Source organism: Antechinus flavipes, chromosome 2, assembly GCF_016432865.1.
Source record: "Antechinus flavipes isolate AdamAnt ecotype Samford, QLD, Australia chromosome 2, AdamAnt_v2, whole genome shotgun sequence".
Classification (NCBI taxonomy): Eukaryota; Metazoa; Chordata; class Mammalia; order Dasyuromorphia; family Dasyuridae; genus Antechinus; species Antechinus flavipes.
Window position 1 is genome coordinate 511687826 of NC_067399.1, and position 21005 is coordinate 511708830.

A 21005-nucleotide genomic window follows, 5' to 3' on the forward strand; every position below is an offset into this window, starting at 1 on the left:
TGGCTTGTTCTTCCCATCAACACTAAGCCTTAGCCACCAGAACTATTCTCTCCCCACCCCTACCACCTCCAGGAAACAATTCGGCAGTTTCACTCCCTTATCTCATGGTCTATGTGTCCACAAGGTATTGGCTTGGAACTGGAACTTTCAGCTGTTAGAGGTCACTCCTGTGCTGAGGAAAGTGGCTAGCCAGAAAACGGATGAGGTCAACTCCTGAGGTTCTACAATTCTTATTACCAGCACCACTGAGTATTGCTCTGCCCTCTTTATACAAGAAAGCTTTGGAGAAAAGATTCTCCTGAGGGCTTCTTGCTTTCTGGCTCTCTGACCCTACTTTGCAATGGATTTCACAGAAAGGAGTTTTGAATTTCTGGTCACCAAGGCATTGCTCTTATTCTAGTTCCTGCCTCCCCAAAGGCCACAATCTTAGGGAATTTCATCTCTGAGACTTGTTTCCCCAGCCCAGAAAGGATGAACCCCAGGAGAGTAGGCTGATGTCAGCACTGCCTTTTTCATCTTGAAGTGAGCAACTGAGAGCAATGCAGATGGTGATAGCCAGGAGGTACTTTGGGCCCCAGGTCATTACATTCTCTCTTAAGGAAAAAAGTAAGTTATAATTAGAGTAAAGTCAGTCAAAGAACAAGACTTTCTCTTAACAAGGTGGTCTCTTCCCATGATTTCTTAATTGCCAACCTTTCTTTCCTCCCTCCTTTCTCTTTCCTTGCTTCCTCCTTTTCCTCTCTTCCATCTTTATTTTTTTCTCCCTCTCTCCTCTCTCTCACTCTCTCTGTCTGTTTCACTCTGTCTCGCTGTGTCTCTGTCTCTATTATATTTCACTTAAATCCCATTTAGTTGCACATGTCATGACTTCCTCTCCCTGATGTCATGATGGTCTTTGAGAATGAAAGATAATAATTGCCAAATCCAGTGGCATTTTCTCAGTTCTACTTCTTGATATTCTCTACAACTTTCAACCCTGTTGATCACTTTTTTCTCTTTGATACTCTTCTCTCTAAGTTTCCAGTATTCTTACTTTCTCCTAGTTCTCTTACTGCCTATCTAACTGCTCCTTCTGGATCTCCTTTGCTGGATCTTCATCCAAGTCACACAGTATCCCAATGCTCCACAGTATTTTGTCCTGAGACTTAATCTCTTATTATACTTCATCTCATCAGCTCTCATGGGTTCAATTATCTCCATGCCCATGATTCTCAAATCTGTTTTATCCATCCTTAATTTTTTGATTGACCTTCAGTTTCACATTTTCAATCACCTATTAGACATCCTAGACTGATAGACATCTTAAACTCAACATGAGTTAACAAAATCATTGGGTGTTTTCTTGGCAAAGATGCTGGAGTGGTTTGCCATTTTCTTTCACTTTATTTTATAGAAGAGGAAACTAAGAGCTAAATGACTTGCTTAGGGTTCACCCAGCTAGTAAGTGTCTGAGGTCAGATTTGAACCCAGGAAGATGAATCTTCTTAACACCAGGCCCCTATACACTCTATACATTGCACCACCTATTCCCCTCTCATTTATCCTTAGCACAAAGTCTTCCACATAGTAGGACTTAATATCCACTTTTTACTTTTTTTGCAGGTTCCAGATCTCTAGTCTCCTAATTCTCCATATTAGTTAGTGATTAGAGTGTTCTTTCTCCTTTTCTCTCCCTCCTCTGAAAATAAATAGGAAACTAGAAGAAATCTTAAGCCTGAACCGCCTAAATCATAATTAAAATATCCTTCCTCTCCAGCCAAGACTTAGTTGTCCCAGCCTTTTTCTCCCCTTCCTTTTTCTAACCCTTTAAAACTGGTCTTTCACACTTCTAAAAGGGTCTAGCCTCAGTGTCTTTTTCTTTTTTCCAAATCTCCTCCTCCTTTAGTATGTTAACCACTCTTTATTCTTAAGCTATCACGACCCAAATTTTTGGCTCTTTCTGTTTCTCACTGTTTAAGGAATATTTGAATATCCTACCCAAATGTTAAGCCCAGAGTGTCCAAATCCAAATTTATTATCTTTTGCCTTAACATTCTCCTCTTCCTCCTAATTCCTTAATTTCTTTCAATGCTCTTGCTACTTTCTCAGTCACACCCATGTTCTAAACCTATATTTTCTCTGACTTTTTCTTCTTCTGATGAGGTTTTGGGTAGCTAGTGGGCAGTAGCAGAGAAAGCCTGAAGTTCCAGTAGGATTTTCATACTCCTGAAGTGAGCAGAGAAAAGGGCACTGATGGCATCTTCTCAGCCTTTTAAGTAGAACTTGATTACAGCCCCATCTCAGGTGGAGGTATCTTGAAACCATCCCCACTTTATTGTATCCAATCAGAAAACCAAGTTATGATGTCAAACCCCTAAGGTTGTCTTTTCCATCTAGAAGATCTGTTCATATTATAGAGCATTGCTCACTCTTTTTAGGATGCTGAATCCCTTTTAGGGTTATCCCTCCAATTAATGGTGTAATCCCCTTCCCTGGCTAACCCCTTTTTAGGCTAACAACTTTTTAGGTTTAATCTAACTTCTTTATAAATTTAACTTACCCAGTCAATAATGCACTCCCATTTCAAGGCATTTTCCCTTTAATAGCATCTTCCTCATGGTTGTGAATTCCACTAGAGAAATCATCTGTTGTTTTAATTGCTTTCTTTGCTAACTTTTTTTGGATTTGGCCCATTCTTAGCAGCATGATAATTCTTTCTTCCTTGATTTGGAAGTCTGTGCCTACAAATTCTTTTGGGATGACTTGTAACCTTAACCCCAGTATTCATTTGGGGTCTCACCCCATGACCCATCATTTTCATGGCCCATCACTTTAGTAGCTAACTCTGTGGTTCAGGAAGAATCTGATTGCATTCTGTAACTTCAACTTTTTCTTCAGGATGCAGTTTCCCAGATCCTTTGGAATCTGACACTACAACATCTTTTGGATCCATTCCCTTCTTTCATTACCATTAAGTTGGTGGAGTGACTGGAGTGCTGTCCCTAATATCAGTAAGACCTAGTTCAGATCTAGCTCAGAAGCTTACTAGCTGTGTGGCCTTAGGGCCAATCATTTAATCATTGTCTGCCTCCCTTTTCTTATTTATAAAGTGAGGATAATAATACTTCCCTCTCCCACAAATTATTGTAAGAATTAAATGAAATATAATATTCATAAATTCAATAAATATTAAGTGCCTAGTATGTGTCAAGAGGCAAAAGACAGACACTCCCTTCAAGGAGCTTGCAATCAAATGGGGAAGACAATGTACAAATGAATATATACAGAGCAAACTATATGCAGCATAAATAGGAAGTAATTAACAGAGGGATGGCATTGGAATAAGAGAGATTAGGGAGGTCTTCATGTAGGAGGTATTTTTACTTGGAACTTAAAGGAAGATGGTGGGAACTTAAAGGAAAAAAGTGAGGAAGAGAGCATTCTAGGCATGGGAGACAGCCAGAAAAAAAATGACCAGAGATGAAAGATGGTAGTGTCTTGTTCGAAGAACAGTTAGGAGATCAATATCACTGGATAGAAAAATTTGTATCAGGGAGTAAAGCTTTAGAAGATTGGAAAGGTTGGGGGCGGGGCTAGCTGTGAAGGGGTTTGGATATGAAAGGGTTTTACTTTCAAGGAGCACTGAAGCTATAAGGAGACACGGGTTTATTGAGTCAGGGGATGCTGTGCTCAGACTTGCATATAAAACATTTTATAAATCTTAAAACAGTATATAAATACTAATTATTACTCTTATTCTCATCTCACTTACAACAGCCTCCTAACTGGTCTTCCCAATTCTATTATCTTCCTTTCTAATCTATCCTTCATAAGTCTTTCAATTTAAGATTCCTTTTATCAGCTGGGAACTCCTGGTTTCAAGTTTCACTTCTGTGTGACTTTGTAAATCCCTTACCCTCCCCTGTGCTTTAGGCAGTCCTTATCTAAGATAATAAATTAGTGCTTACAGGTGCCAATATGCTAATTAAATCTCTCTTTCTCTCTCGCTCTCTCTCTCTTGCTTTCTTTTTTTGCTAAGGCAATTAGGGTTCAGTGACTTGTCCAAGGTCACACAACCAGGAAGTGTTAAGTGTCTGAGATCAAATTTGAACTCAGGTCCTCATGTCTCTATCTTTATTCTACAAACAGATTTCATGGCTTCATTCTCTGCTTAAAACCTTCCAGAGGTTCCCTATTGACTGTCACTTTAAAGGGAGGGGAGGCAATGACTCAGATAAAGACTCATTTCTTGAATTTAAAATGAAGGGATTGGACAAGACAGTTTCTGAGCACTCTTCAAACCATTCCTAATTCTGTGATCTCTGATTCAAAATTATTTATTGAATTATTTAACTGACTTTCAAGGTTCTGCAGAATCCGAGTCCAACCTTTCTTTCAACCTCTTATAGTATGTGTATTACTCCAAATGACTTGTATTCCAAATGACACATTCAAGCTTCCCAACAATTTACCTTTGTTCCTTTAACCTGGAATTCCCTACCCCCCATCTTAGTATTGAATTATAGCTATTCTTCATCACTCCTCAAATGCCACTTCCTCTTTGAATGTCCCTAGTTAGAAAATAATCGTTCCTTTTTCTGACCTTCCAAAGCACTTTTTTCGTGTTTCCACTTCTCTGCTTGGCACACAGTACTTGATAAATATTATTCCATTCTATGCTGATCTTATATGAATTTATGCCACAAGTTATTTATGTGTACATTGTATTTATCTTCTCCATTTAATGTTTGAATGGGCAGGGACTAGAATTCACTTATTTACTTATTTTCCCCAGTACTCAGACTAGTACATTGCCTAATATGCACTGGAAGTCACCTACATTATTACCATATGTTACTTGAATATGAGTAAGTCATGTACATTATAACCATATGTTACTTAAATCTGAATAATCTCCTAATAGAGCTTCTTTAGATTAGCAATTGTATTTGGAATATCCCCCTGCCTCCCTGTTTACCAGTCCTCATCCCTCCCTCTCCTTCCAAACTTGGCCCAATATTCTGACTTCTTGTCATCCCACTCTTCTTGCTTTCTAATTCCACATTTTTAGCACTTTATGATCTCTGTTTGCACTACAAGTCAAAACTCTATTCCTTTTTTGAGCTAAAATTTTCCCTTTAAAAGTGGGCCATGACTCAACACTTGGAAATCTTTGTTTATTTGTTAATCAATGATATTTTTTCTGTTATCCATTAAAGGTTATGCTATTGACCTACATTTGGGTAGAGCATTTATTTACTTTGCATGATCTTCCCAGAAACTTAACTGGCTGCCATGGATAACATTTGTCAAATGGCTAACCAGGCAATTGTGATACAAGGTATCATTGGGGAACTATCAGGCTAACCTACTGAAAAATCATAAACACAAACTTGGCTGCATCACAGAATCACAGAATTTCAGAGTTAAAAAGGACCTCAGCAGACATGTCTAAAAAGCTATGCTACAGTATAGCCTGTGCTTAAATACCTCCAGTGAGGAGGATCACATTACTTCCCCCTAGGCAACTGAGCTTAATGGTCAGATCTCTTTAAAGTACCATATAACAATAAAGACACAGTCTCTGGACCTTGTGCTAGACATTTGGCAGCCCTTGCCCAATGGTAGGAATCAATTTCATGATTTTTTCTAGTAACACATAGCAGTTATGGATCTCTGAAAATAAAACAATTTGGAAGTTCAGTAGGTGACAGATCATAGATAGATGATAGATACATAGATAGAGAGATAGATAGAGAGATAGATAATAGATAGACTTTATCAATCTGTTCCATCTCATTCTCATTTCTAGATCCTCATCCAGGTCTTACTTTTTCCCTTTCAGTATCCCTCAGGGCTCTGTCCTGGGCCATTTTCTCTTCTTCCAAATGTCTTCATTTGCTGATCTCATCAATTCCCATGGATTTAATTCCATCTTTATGTTGATGATTCTCAAATCTCCTAATCTGAATCTAATCTTTGTTATCTCCAGCTGCCTACTATACAATGGCAACTAGATACACAGGAAATATCTTAAACTCAACATGTGCAAAATGGGAATTCATTGTCTTTTCCATCAAACTCTTCCCACTTCTATTTTCCTCCTAGTCTCTCAATCACACATCTCTCCTCCAGTTTATTCTTCATTCAGTCACCAAAGTGGTTTTCCTAAAAAGAAAATTTAGTTATGTCATCCTCATCCCTACTCAACAAATTTCACTAACTCTCTATCAGCTCCAGAATCAGAACATAATTTTCTGTTTGGCATTTAATGATCTTTATTACCTTGCCCCCCCTTCTCTTAACCCTAACCTTTCTAGTCTTCCTGTACCTTATACCAGTGACCATGACTCTGGTTTTCTTACCATTTCTCAAAGACAGTGTTCATTCTCTTGGCTGTGGGTATTTTCTCTGGCTGTTCTTGTGCCTGAAAGACTCTCATACCTCATCTCCACCACTGGTTAGCCTAGCTTTCTTCTAACTCCAACTAAAATCCTATCTTCTACAAGAAATCCCTGTTATAGTGCTTTCCCTCTTTTATTTCCTCTTGTTCCCATGTATAACTTGTTTGTGCATATTTGTGTACTTGATGTTTCCTCCACTAAATTGTGAGTTCCTATAAAGCAGGAATTGTCTTTTGTCTCTTTTTATATATCTATCACTTAGTACCTGACACATAGGAGGTGCTTAATAAATGCTCATTGACTGATGGTCAGGAAATATCTCGGAATGATCAGGATACAGGTCAGGTATGAGAAGGAGGTCATTTAGTCCAGTCCTCTAATTTTACAGTCAAAAAACTAGGAGGTTCAGTGAGTAAACTATGCAAATGCAAGTCTGTAGATATATAAAATGGATATACAAATAAAATATTTGCTGATAGATAACAACTCATAACTTCATGGCTACCACATTCAGTTATGTGACTCCATATGAGGTTGTGAACCATAATTTCAGAAGCTTTGGTCTAGGGTATGGTTTTGTCAGCTTATGTTTGAAATGGGATGAAGAAGGAAGTTTGTGAGTTGAAGAGGTAAAGAAATCAAGAGATCAGGTTGTTAAAAGGCTCTTTGACCTGAATATTAAATCTCCCAAGATGATGGCAGGGGAGAGGATGGAAAGGAAGGTGGTGAGCCGGAATTAGAAGTCACTGGGAAAATTGAGAATGTCCTGGAGATTAGTAGATGATGGTAACCAGGAGAGGGAGAGGATGATATAGAGAGATTTTGTAAATCTCAGAAGAGATCATTGGGGTTTTTATTGGAAATGGGATACAAGCATTCCTATCTCTCCTTCAGGGCCTGTGAGACAGCGGGAACAAGAGGAATGGTATTTAATGGAGAAAATCACAACCAGAAAACCTAGGTTCTAGTCCCTTCTCTGACCCCACTTTGATATATATAGTAAAAGCAGGTCCCTTTCCATCTGCATACATTATCAACCTTACACAACAAAGTGGAACAGCAAGACTGCATGGGACACGCTGGCTACACCCTCCGTGCCCTTGGGCTTTCACACATGTCCACCCTCCCACCCAAGTCTGTATCTCCAGCCTGGGAGCCAGTTTCTTTACAGAGCTGGGGGACTGCGGGGTGGAAGGTTCCCTGCAGCAGCAGATTTGGTTCCTTCCTCCCCCCTTTCTTTTCTTTTCTTTGTTATAAGGTATGGCTTACTGGGGAGAGGAGAGTGGATGCCCAGAAATCAAGGTGATTTCAAGAAGAACGTTTTAAAATTCGGATTCATTTCAGAGGAGCAGAGAGCAGGCAATTCCTCGTGTCTCAGACACCACTTCTTTACCCCCCACAGATGAAAGCCACAAGAAGCAGCTGCTGTTGGCCTACCATAAAAAGAGGCAGAGCTCCACCTGGCATGGGTTGGGGTTTGCACAACACTCACCCCGGCTCCCTTCACTGCCAGCTGCGGGCCCCCTGGGGAGAGACTGGGCCACCATGGCTGAGGGGATGGGAGCGAGAGCAGGCCGACTCTCTCAATTCCCATGCTCAGAGGCCGCTTCTTTTCTGGCCCATTTTTACCCATTCTTCTCCCCCCAGGGCTGGCCTCCTGCAGCTCTTCCATGACCTTTCCACCTTGGCCCTCTGCCTCCCTCCTCTTATTTCCCCATCCTCCACATTTTCTCTTCTCGTTGAAAATGCCCTTTAAAAAATGCAGCCAGGGGGCAAATGAAGGGGAAAAAATAAATCGCACTGAACACTCAGTCTTCATGTTGGTGCAACATGATCCAAAGTGGACCACAGCCTGTAAGCTGCCTAAGTCAGGCCGGGAAAAGCTTCCCCAGTGGAATCCAGACGGTGATGAAGTTACAAGGATAGGATCTGGTTTACCCATGGGCAGGTAATGGATTCCATTTTCCATTTCAAGTTTAATGTGTGGGTAACCAAAAAAAGACTGTGTTATAATGAATAGTCAGCTTCAGACCTATATTCAAGTCCACCCTCAGACAAATGCTAGCTTTGTGATCCTGACCAGAGTTTGAAACAACCTCTGAGCTATGCTCTAGGTAACTTTTTTTTATTAAAGTTTATTTTCAAAACATATGCATGGATAATTTTTCAACATTGACCCTCACAAAACCTTGTGTTCCAGATTTTCCTCTCCTTTCCCAAATCCCCTCCCCTAGATAGCAAGTAATCCAATATATGTTAAACATGTTAAAATATATATTAAATCCAATATTTGTATACATATTTATACAGTTATCTTGCTGCACAAGAAAAATCAGGTCAAAAGGGAAAAAAATGAAAATAAAACAAAATGCAAGTGAACAACAAAAAAAGAGTGAGAATGCTATGTTGTGAACCACATCCAGTCCCCACCACCCTCTCTTTGGGTGCAGATGGCTCTCTTCATCACAAGATCATTGGAACTGGCCTCGATCATCTCATTGTTGCAAAGAGTCACAGAACTGATCATTGTATAATCTTGTTGCTGTATATAATGATCTCCTGGTTCTGCTCACTTCACTCAGCATCAGTTCAAGTCTCTCCAGACCTCTCTGAAATCATCTTGCTGATGGTTTCTTATAGAACAATAATATTCCATAGCATTAATATAACATAACTTATTCAGCTATTCTCCAATTGATGGGTATCCATTCAGTTTCTAGTTTCTTGTCACTACAAAAAGAGCTGCCACAAACGTTTTTGTACATGTGGGTAGGCAACTTTTTAAGACCAAATTTACAAACACAGCTAATATAGAAATATGTTTTACATGACCTTATATATATATATGCATATATATAATCAAAATCAAATTGCTTGCCTCTTCAAAGAGGGCAGAGACACAGGAGTGATGGAGAGAATTTGGAACTCAACATTTTAAGAATATTGTTCAAAAAATTTTACATGTAATTCAAAAATATTAAACTAAATTTTTTTTAAAGACAGTTGCAGAGAAGGTGCTGATCCATCTTAGTAGAAAGAAGTCTTCATTTTGGAGTTAGTTATATCAACAAAATAATAGATTTATTCTGTGACTTTATTTCTTTATAGACATGGACCTTGAATATCTTCATACATTTTGTTTTTGCTTTTTTGCTCCAAAGCAATAGGGGAATATGTTGATTTAATTTCATTTCCCACAAAAGCAATTCAAATGGAGAGGGAGAAGGAAGTTTTAAGTTTAAAGACTTTAAGTTTAAGACTTTAAAACTTGGAAGGTACATTGCATTTATTTTCTCCTCTTATCCCCCAACACCCTGTGAAGTTTGTACTATTGACAGTTTCTCCCCATTTTGCAGATAAAGAAACTAGGACTCAGGTTTAGTGATAGTGAGTGTCTGAAGAGGCTGAGTTCAGCACCCTCCAGCCACTCAGTGGCAGTGGTTAGAGGAAATCAGATGTGGAAACAGTGCATTACAAGATAATGCAGTGGATAGAGCACTGGAGTTGGGAGGACCTGAATTCAAATTTACTCTCAGACGCTTAACATTTACTAGCTGTGTGACCTTGAGCAAAACACTTAATTCCACCTGCCTCACAAGAAAAATAAAATATATTTTGAAAGCTAAGAATGAGCAGTTGAGCTCCCTTACTAGTTTCCCTCATCCCACCCCCAGACTCCACCTCTGGGAGTCTCAATAACTTCTGATGAAGAGGCTATTCTGAATCAAGGATTCTTAGGCAGAAAATGTCTTGACATCTCCCCAGCATGTGTGTAGCTCTTTTTACATAGGTTCACTTTTGCTCTAAGAAGGCAAAGGAAGATGTGGCTCAAGAGCTCAGGCTCTTGAAAGGCAAATTAATGAAGTCTCAGTGTCCAGTGTCCCACTGAGGCCCGTTGACGATCTTAGCTTAAATATGGCCCAGGTCTCCTACTGCATCCAGGGCCATCTGCAGCCAATTTGAGGTACATCCTGGCACTGGACCCAGAGGGCTCTGGAGGGGAAAGGGAGGCTGGTGAGCTTGTCCAGCCTCCCTCACTTAAATCCAATTCACTTGCATGTCACAGCATCCCCTCCCTGATGTCCTGGTCATCTCCAAAAAGAAGGACAAACACAACCTCTTCTGCCATCTAGTGGAATATCTCCCTTCCCAGTTCATTCTAGTACAGTCAGTCTCCTGTCTCCCTCCATCCCTCACCACAGTTGCTCTTCTCTTGATACACAAGGATGGTCCTCTTCCTGTTGGTTTACTGTCTCCCTTAGAGCCCCAATAAAAACCCTACTCCAAACCTTGGCTTACCTTACTGGCCAGAACTCTTATCTCTAACCCTAAATTCTCAGATCACTTTGATCTAAAAGAATAATCTATCCCACTAAATACCTGTACTGTTTATAATAAGGAAGTCGTAAAAATGATGGGGGATAGGAGGAAGACACCTAAATATATGAAATTGGAGAAAACGATTCCATCTGTTTCCTTTGGTCCCCATATAATGGTGGCTGAGATCTCATACAACACCAGGCTATCTAGCCCTCAGTGATTATATTATTGATTGATGCTGGACCTAAGCCAATCAGTAATATAATAAAGGGAGTCTTAAAGATCTTGAATATTGTTTTGACAGAAGGAGACTGCCCTTGGGCTTCAATCTGAGAATCAGAGAACGGACCCATACTTTAATTTATAACCATAAAGAACTCCTTGATTGTCTTTACAAAAAAAAACCGAGGACCAGAGAAATTAAGTGTTTTGCTCAGGGTCACACAGCTAGTAAATGTTAAGCTTCTGAGGGTAGATTTGAATTCAGGTCCTCCCAACTCCAGTGCTCTATCCACTGCATTATCTTGTAATGCACTGTTTCCACATCTGATTTCCTCTAACCACTGCCACTGAGTGGCTGGAGGTTGCCTCAAAGCCAGATAAGTGATAAATCTAACCTCAAATTCTCTGTTTCCAAATCCCTGCTAATGCTGCTGTTCCAGGAATACTAGGGTAACATTGGATACAGTCTTATATTCAAGAGTGACACTTAGCATTTCTATAATACTTTAGTGCTTTGATAAAGGGGCATCATGGAGTTCTAGCAAGAATCAATAGACTTTGGTTCATGGCCTCGTGGATCTGCTGTTCAAGTCCCAGATCTAAGCCTGCTAGCCGTGTGACCATGGCCAAGTCTCTTTACTTTAAACATTGATCTTATAAATCCTTCCTTGCATAGCCAAGAACAAAAACAAAATGTTTCTCATTCATTGTCTTCTCTTTCCTCCCCTTTCTCAACCCTTTTCAGTATGATTTCTGACATCATGCAACTAAATCTGATCTTTCCAAGATTAATAGTGATCGTTTAATTTCCAAATCATGTGGCCTGTCTGAAGTCCTTATCCTTCTTGATGTCTCCCTTTTGACATCTTTGACTCCCCTGTTGTCCTGCATACACCATTCCCTCTTGGTTTTGGTAATAGCTGCTACATGCTTATTTTACCTGTCTGACCACCCCTTTGTCTTCTTTGCGGATTATCTAGGGCTCTGTTTTGAATATTTTCTATCAACTTTCTTTCTTAGTGATTTCATCAACTCCTATAAGTTCAATTATCCTCTCTAAATATGTGATTTTCAGATTTCTATATGTAGCTCTAGAGTCTTTTGAGACCCTGCATCTCCAACTTCCTTTTGAATTTTCTCAACTTCTTGTCCTAGAAGCATCTCAAAACAGAAATCACTCTCTTTCCCCTAAAACCCTAACTTCTTCCTTCTGTTTCTATTGATGCCATCAATATCCTTTCAATTTCATAGGTTTGCAGCCTTGTAGAAACACTCAACTCTCCCCTTTCCTTCAACCCTCATATTCAATCTATGGTCAAGTCTTGTTTCTTCTCTTCACAATATGTCTTCCATCTTTTCCTTTCTCCCTCCTCACACAGCTGTGACCCGAATTTCCAGGTCCTCATACCTCTTGCCCAATGTATTACAAAACCTTCCTAATTGGTCTTCCTGTTTCCAGTCACTTCTATCTGCAATTCATTCCCCACACATCTGCCAAAATGATGTTCTTAAAGCACGGGTCTGACTGTGTTACTCCTATATTCAAGAGCTCCTCCTTGCACCGGGTAGAAGAGAAAATTTCCACTCTTTGGAGTTTAAAACCTACTTCCCTTTTGGTTCATTTCCATACTTATTCCACATAATTCTCCCAAGGCAGTCTATTTCCAATCAAAGTAGCCTGCTTGCTGCTCCCACCTCCATGCTTTGGCACAGGCCCATGTCTAGATTTACTTCTTTCCTCATTTCCTTCAAGGCTTAGCTCAAGGACCATTTTCTTTCTATGGAAGACCCAGTCTGATCTCCCACTCCTCAATGGCTACTGCCCTTTCTCTTCTCCCCTTGCAAATATAATTTGGGACTTATTTTGCATTTACTTCTCTGGGTCCATATTGTGTCACCCAACTAAATGTAAGCTCCTGGAGGGCAGGGACTTTCATTTTTATCTTTGTCTCCTCAGTGCCTAGCATGGTGCCTGGCCCATAGTAGATACTTAACAAATTTTTGTTGAATGAATGTAGAGGTCAGTACTTGAACAGGAAAAAAAAAAAAAAAAAAGACGCCCAGATAATAGCCATGGGAAGCATTACATCATCATTAGAATAACTCATGGGGATGGAGATGAAGGGGTCAAATAGCACAGAATCCTCATAAAACTTTGATGATGCAACTCTTTTCTTCATATCTTCAGAAGTAAACAGTGTCCCCAATTAGAAAATCCTATACACAAGGACTTGTAGAGGCAAGCACGGTAGAGAGGGGAGCATTTGGTGCTCCCACAAGGAACTCTATTGCTGCCACTGCCGACAGGCAGAGATACACCATGGCCCTTTTCCAGGCCTTCATACTCTGTTGACTCGTCAGGAGAGGGAGCACGGCATTAAGCTTTTTTTTTTTTTAATGTGACAAGATGAGTACATTGTTCAGGGCGTTGTCATTACGGAACTTGTTTAGACAAGTGTATTTATTCCTTTGCTATACACTGGAATGAATGGTATCCACTGGGTCAGGTCACATGGAAGGGAAGGGGACAGGGACTGCCTTTGATCCCAAAGCCAGGAAGTGACTGGCTGCAAGCTGCTCTGGGACATGAGGTACAGACGCCAGCCACAAACACCACTTCTGTCCCCCAACCCCGAGATCGTCCTCATATCCTTCTGGCCAGCACAGAGGAAGCTGGCTCTATAGGAACTACAACCAACAAGGAACATTCTCCAGGGTTTTCTCGAGACATCTGGATTCAGCTTTCAGCAAGAAATTATTCTCAGACTGGATGATGAAAGGTGATGGCTTTATATGGTTGAGGTAGAACAGGATTTAGGGAGGGAAGAGTGTTTTAGGGATGGGAGGAAGAAAGGATGGATAAAGAGAAAAGATGGTTTTTTCATAGGATAATTACATAAATCAATTATGTAAGCAAGGAGCACAATAGGGTGTATATATATATATATATATATATATATATATATATAATTTATATTTTTGTAATATGTAAATAAAATAAAATAAGATGTGAAGAGAGAGGAATACAATAATATGAATAAAGGGGATAATAGTAGGTTGAGAGGAGCTGGGAGCATAATAGGATAAGAGGGATTGATGCTTAATAGGGAAAAGTACAGTAGGAAGTATAGAGATGAAAATACCGTGATATGACAAGGATGGGAATGCTGTGTTATTTAGAGATGAGAACATAGAGTAAAAATACAGAAATACAGTGAGTAAGCATTTATTAAACACCTATTGTGTGTCAGGCACTATGCTGAAGTGCTGAGGAGTCAAAAAAAAAAAAAAGGCAGTTCCTATTTTCAGTGATTCCACAGTGAAGGATGTAGGAGAATAGTAGATAAAGGGGAATATGATCACAGTGAGATGAAGGGGAATATAGGATCAGAATGAATTGAGGGGGGATAGGATCTCAGTAGAGATGAGAAGATTAAATGAAACAAGAAAAGGAGCCTGGGGAGATTATGGGACAATTGGATATAAAGCACAATCATGAGTGGGGATAGGAATACAATGAAATAGATGGGGATGGGTGCACAGCTGGCCAAGGAGTCGGTAATTGAAAGCCGAGGTGGGAGCCACTAACTGCTTGAATGTATAGCTTGTTGCCCTCTGCTCCCTTCATTTTTCCTCCTCCGTAGGAGAGATGGCACCAGCTCTGGCAGGCTCATGCCCCCTCTTGCTTCTTTTTCTGGGGCTATGGGAGGTCCCAGCCAGCGCAAAGCCTCAGAACCTGACCTATGCCCAGTGGTTTCAAGTCCAGCATGTGCAGCCCAGTCCTCTCCAATGCAACAGGGCCATGGGCAGGATTAACTATTACACCCTGCGCTGCAAGCCCCTTAACACCTTCCTCCACGACTCTTTCCCAAATGTGGCCATTGCCTGTGGATCCCCCAGCATGACCTGTAAGAATGGCCAGGGGAACTGTCATCAGAGCCCTGGCACAGTTCCCATTACCCAATGTGACCTCACCTCTGGGAAATACCCCAACTGCCGCTATCGCGACGCCTCCCTTGATAGAGCCTTCGTTGTGGCCTGTGATCCCCCTGAAGATGGCGATCCCCCTGAATATCAGCTGGTTCCTGTGCACCTGGATGGCACCGTTAGCCCCTGAAAGCCCTCTTTCCAAGACTGGTGGGGAGGCTGACACACTGGTTCTCTTGCTGCCTTCTGCGCTGGCCCCTAGAGGTTCTTTCTTCTAGTTTAGATTCTTCTAGGGGATGAACAATGGAAGGGAGGAGGAATTAGAAATAACATTATTGGGAGTAGAACCAAGAAGGGAACTGCCATTAATGCTTTCATTGCTAGCTGCTCTACAGATTCATCCATGTTAAATGAGACAAAATATCAGCTCTCCATCATCCCAACCATCTCATTTTTATATCCTAATTCCTAATCCCCAAGCCCATTGACCCAAATGGAAGAAAGTAGGCAATAGTCAATTATCAATAAAAATAAATTTTAAAATAAAGTCACATAAAAATAAAGTAACACTTTTTAATTTTCAGTGCTTCCACAATGTCATCTAATTTGATTCTTACAGAATCTCTGTATGATGGGCAAGATGGGGATAATTGACTTGAATTCTTAATAGGAGACCTCAACTAATTACTCTCCATACTCCCTCTGCAAATGTAAGCAATAAAATAATGATTTTATTTACCCTTTGGTGGTTTCTTCTGTAAAATCTGGAAATAATACCATTAGTAGAATTGTGTTGTAAGGATTATTTGAGCAGTCATAGAAAGCTCTTTTTTTATGACTTTTTATTGACAGAACATATGCCTGGGTAATTTTTTACATTATCCCTTGCACTCACTTCTGTTCCAACTTTTCCCTTCCTTTCCTCCACCCCTTCCCCGAGATGGCAAGCAGTCTCATACATGTTAAATATGTTACAGTATATTCTAGGTACAATATATGTGTGCAGAACCGAACAGTCCTCTTGTTGCACAGGAAGAATTGGATTCAGAAGGTAAAAATAACCCAGGAAGAAAAATAAAAATGCAAACAGTTTACATTCATTTCCCAGTGTTCTTTCTTTGGGTGTAGCTGCTTCTGTCCATCCTTGATCAATTGAAACTGAGTTAGATCTTCTCTTTGTCGAAGAGATCCACTTCCATCAGAATATATTCTCATACAGTATTGTTGTTGCCATATGTAATGATCTCTTGGTTCTGCTCATTTCACTTAGCATCAGTTCATGTAAGTCTCTCCAAGTCTCTCTGTATTCATCCTGCTGGTCATTCCTTACAGAACAATAATATTCCATAACATTCATATACCACAATTTACCCAGCCATTCTCCAATTGATGGGCATCCATTCATTTTCCAGCTTCTAGCCACTACAAACAGGGCTGCCCCAAACATTTTGGCACATACAGGTCCCTTTCCCTTCTTTAGTATCTCTTTGGGATATAAGCCCAGTATTAGCACTGCTGGATCAAAGGGTATGCACAGTTTGATAACTTTTTGGACATAATTCCAGATTGCTCTCCAGAATGGTTGGATTCATTCACAACTCCAACAATGCATTAGTGTCCCAGTTTTCCCGCATCCCCTCCAACATTCATCATTTTTTTTTCCTGTCATCTTAGCCAATCTGAGAGGTGTGTAGTGGTATCTCAGAGTTGTCTTAATTTGCATTTCTCTGATCAATAGTGATTTGGAACACTTTCATATGAGTGGAAATAGTTAGAAAGCTCTTTTTATCAATAGTCACATATAGAATGACAGTGAGTGTGTAAGTCCATGTAAACTGCTTTCCACATAGCAAATTAAGGTTTGCAAAACACTTTACATTTTTTTCATTTGAGTTTCACAGCAACTCTATGAGGAAACTACTTAAATGTATTATTATCCCCATTTTATAGATGAGAAAATTGAGGTTTAAAGAGATTAAGCAAATTATACATACTCATATGAACACCAGGAAGTATATAAAATATGATTTGAATCCAGGTCTTCCAACCTCAAATCCAGCACTATATCCAGGTTCCAAGTTAAATGTAATCCACCATGCTTCACTGACTGAGAAGGATTTAAAATGAGGTAAGTAGACGCAGAGAAGTTTTATGTGACTTTACTAAGGTTACCCAGCTCCTTAGTGACCAAATCAGTGATAGAATCTGGGTGTCCTGACTTCGAGTACTCTACTATATACACCACACCCGAGAAAAAAGCCAGGAAAGTATAATGCATGAGAGCAGAATCAACCTTCCCACCAGCCTCCAACAGTTTTGGCTAGAACACATAAAGCGTGTTTAGAGCTTCTTGCTTTCCAGTAACAGCCTGACCTTGAGCCTTTCCACGGGCCAGCAATGTCTGTTCTATAGCAAAAGATCTGGCACTTTGGGATGATGCAGTAATGGGGCAGATTGGACCCTGAGCCCAGAACAGTCTTCCCACCCTCCACCCCCAAAACACACAACTCAGCATACCTAAAAAGGAGTGACCTTATTCTGGGCTTGCCCTTCTCCCTCTCTCAAGAACATGGGACTCTCCTCAGGATTTTGAGGCCTAAGGGAGGAGTAACATACACATCCTTGCTGCTGTTCCTACTTTGTGTGAGGATTTTTTGAGCATAAATACCTGAGCAGTAATCATGAGGGAAAGATTTTTTCTGAGTGGCTACCTTGCGAGCTCTTGGGTCACTCAATTGGTGACAATCTGACCCAAAGGTGATAATCCCCTAACGCTACTCCTGGGATTCTTAGAGAAAGACAAGCACTGACAGGAAGAGGAGAAACTCTGGACTGACTTTCCAGACAGCCACCTTGAAGGAGTTTAGATAGTGAAGAGCCAAAGGGAAGGTGGAATGTCTAGTCAGTAGTCCCAAAAATGGTTTTCCTGTTGTAATATTTTTAAGCATCAAGATTAGTAGTTGTTATTGCTTTGTGTTCAAGTTGTTAATATGTGTACATGAATCTTTTGTGTTTTAAACATTTCTTTTTGCATGGAGGAAATAAATGGCTTTCCTATACCTGATCTATTGAATACCATTCTTCTCCCTTATAAGGAAAGCCTAGAGAAACAACTGTACGTTTGGAGCAGGTCTCCTGAGGTCTTTGGGGTAGAATTGTAAAGATTCAGAAAACTTAGGAAAAAGAGTCTGACTCCTCTCTTTCAGGGCCAGTCTTACCAAAACTGAACCCAGTCTGTAGATGTGGGTAAAAAGATATGGACAACTTTAGAGGAAAAAGGCAGGCACCTCAGCCTCTCTGGGTCCACCAGCATTTCACTATCCCTTAATATACTTCCTATGTCAACTGCAGGAAAAGCCATTATATAGCTCTAGCCAAGTTACTGTGTGTCAGAAGATTTTATCCACCTTCCTCCACCCTACTCTCTCAAGTTACTAAGGGTTGAAGTATCATTCCCCCCACCCAGATCTAGATTTGTTCATACAACAATATGCTTCTAACCTCAAATAACTTACCTCTGCTCTTCAAAACCTAAACCTAGTGTTCTCTCTAGACTTGATCTTAAAGGCTATGATAATCATTATCTTTTTTTTCTACTTAATAGTATTTTCCCTCAATTTCATGAAAAGATATTTTCAAAATTCATTTTTGTAAGATTTTTTTCTTTCTCTTTTCCCTCTCTCCTCCTCAAGAGACCAAAAAATTCCATCTAGGCTATGCATACACAATCATATTAAACATATTTCCACATTACTCATGTTGTGAAAGAAAAATCAGAACAAAAGGGGGAAACCACAATAAAGAAAAAACAAAAAACCAATTTTTTTTTTAAATTTCAAGTTTAGTGTTTGACTGGGGGTTTTTAATTTGTTCCTTTTCTAGCATTTTTAGTTGCAAACCCAATTCATTGACCTTCTCTTTCTCTATTTTATATAAATAGGCCTCTAGAGATATGAAATTTCCCCTTATTACCGCTTTGGCTGCATCCCATACATTTTGGTATGATGTCTCATTATTATCGTTTTCTTGGGTGAAGTTATTAATTATGTCTATGATTTGCTGTTTCACCCAATCATTCTTTAGTATGAGATTATTTAGTTTCCAATTATTTTTTGGTCTACTTCCCCCTGGTTTTTTGTTGAATGTAATTTTCATTGCATCGTGGTCTGAAAAGGATGCATTTACTATTTCTGCCTTACTGCATTTGAGTTTGAGGTTTTTATGTCCTAATATATGGTCAATTTTTGTATAGGTTCCATGAACTGCTGAAAAGAAAGTGTATTCCTTTCTGTCTCCATTACATTTTCTCCAGAGATCTATCATATCTAACTTTTCTAGTATTCTATTTACCTCTTTGACTTCTTTCTTTTTTATTTTGTGGTTTGATTTATCTAATTCTGAGAGTGCAAGGTTAAGATCTCCCACTATTATAGTTTTACTGTCTATTTCTTCTTGCAGCTCTCTTAATTTCTCTTTTAAGAATTTAGATGCTACACCACTTGGTGAAAAAACCAATTTTTTAAAAGTGAAAATAGTATGCATTCAGACACCATAATTCTTTCTCTGAATGTGAATGACATTTTTCATCACAAAGTCTTTTGGAATTGTCTTAGATCATTGTATTGCTGAGAAGAGCTGAGTCACTAATAGATGATCACTATACGATGTTGTCATTACTGTGTACAAAGTTCTCCTGGTACTGCATTTCACTCAGCATCAGTTCATATAAGTCATTCCAGGTTTTCCTGAAGTCATCCTACTTGTCAGTTCTTATAGAACAATAATATTCCATTATATTCATTACATCCACAATTTGTTCAGTCGTTCCCCGAATGATAGCTATCCTCTCAATTTCCAATTCTTTGGTGCCACAAAAAGCTGCTATAAATATTTTTGTACATATGGGTCCTTTCCCCTTTTTTGTGATCTTCTTTGGGATACAGAATAATTATTTGCCCTCAAGCCTACCTCTCTTCCCAACTTCACTGTTTTTTCAAAGACCCTACCATTCTTCCAGTCACCCAAGTTCACAACTTCAATATCATTCTCAAATTATCAGCTCCATTCGCTCTCTCCTTCCCTCTCCCTCTTTCCCTCTGACTCTCTCTCTCTTTCTCTCTCTTTCATACATAAACACACACACACACACACACACACACACACACTCACCTCTTGTTATGTGTGTGTGTATGTCTTTCTTTCCCATCCCCCATGTTGCCAAATCTTGTAATTTTTCTACATCTCTCAAATACATTCCCTTCTCTCCACTTAGACAGCTATCACCCTGACTCAGATCCTCACTACTTCCCACCTGGACTATTTCAATAGTCTTCTAATTGGTCTCTGAGCCCTCTTCCTACTTCAATCCATACTCCACTCCAGCTGTCAACATGATTTCCCTAAAAGTCCAGGCCTGACCGTGTCATTCTCCTACACAATAAACTCTAGGGATTCTATTACCTTTAGCATCAAATAAAAACTCCTGTTTGGCATTTAGAAATCTTCACAACTTGCCTCTTTCTTTAGAGTCTTTTAACACATCACTCACCTATACAAGCTCTGAGATCCAGACATACTGGCCTGCTGACTGTTCTCCATGCATATACTCCATATCTTTGCACTAATTATTCCCCATCCTATAATTTTTTTCCAATAACCTTGGCCTTATAGAATCCATGGACCTCTGGATTTACAGCTCTCTCCTTCAGAAGGCTTTCCCCAGCCCTCACAGCTGCTAATGCCTTCCCCTCTAACACTACCTTTCATTTACTACATTTTTATTGTGTGAGTATTGATTGATTTGTAAGGTTTTTTTTAAAAGCTGGGATTAGTTTAGTTTTTTTTTTTCTTTGTATCTACAGCACTTATCTCCAAACAAATGAACAAGTTCTTGTTGATTAATGGATGGATAAGTGCTTGTCCTAATTCAGCCTCCTTTGACTCAGGATTCCCTTTGACCTCAAGGAGTCCCGATGACCGAGAGCTGACTTGTTCCAAACGGCCTGCATTTCCTTTTTTTCCCAGATAGTCATCTCCCCTACCATGGCATTTCCTTCTCTCTCTTCTCTGGCAACCTGCCCAGGCCTGTGTTAGGACGAAGAAATGCAACCTCCTTCTCACTCAGACCTTTAGCGGCAATTGCTCTGTTTCCTT

At 39.8% G+C, this 21005-nt stretch overlaps 1 protein-coding gene across 1 annotated transcript; it reads left to right on the forward strand.

Moving 5' to 3' along the window:
- Window positions 1-13884: 13884 nt before the first annotated feature.
- On the forward strand, window positions 13885-15590 carry LOC127551006 (ribonuclease 8-like). Its single transcript, XM_051980377.1, has one exon. The coding sequence runs from the start codon at window positions 14575-14577 to the stop codon at window positions 15040-15042; it is 468 nt and encodes a 155-aa protein (XP_051836337.1). The 5' UTR covers window positions 13885-14574; the 3' UTR covers window positions 15043-15590.
- Window positions 15591-21005: the final 5415 nt, after the last annotated feature.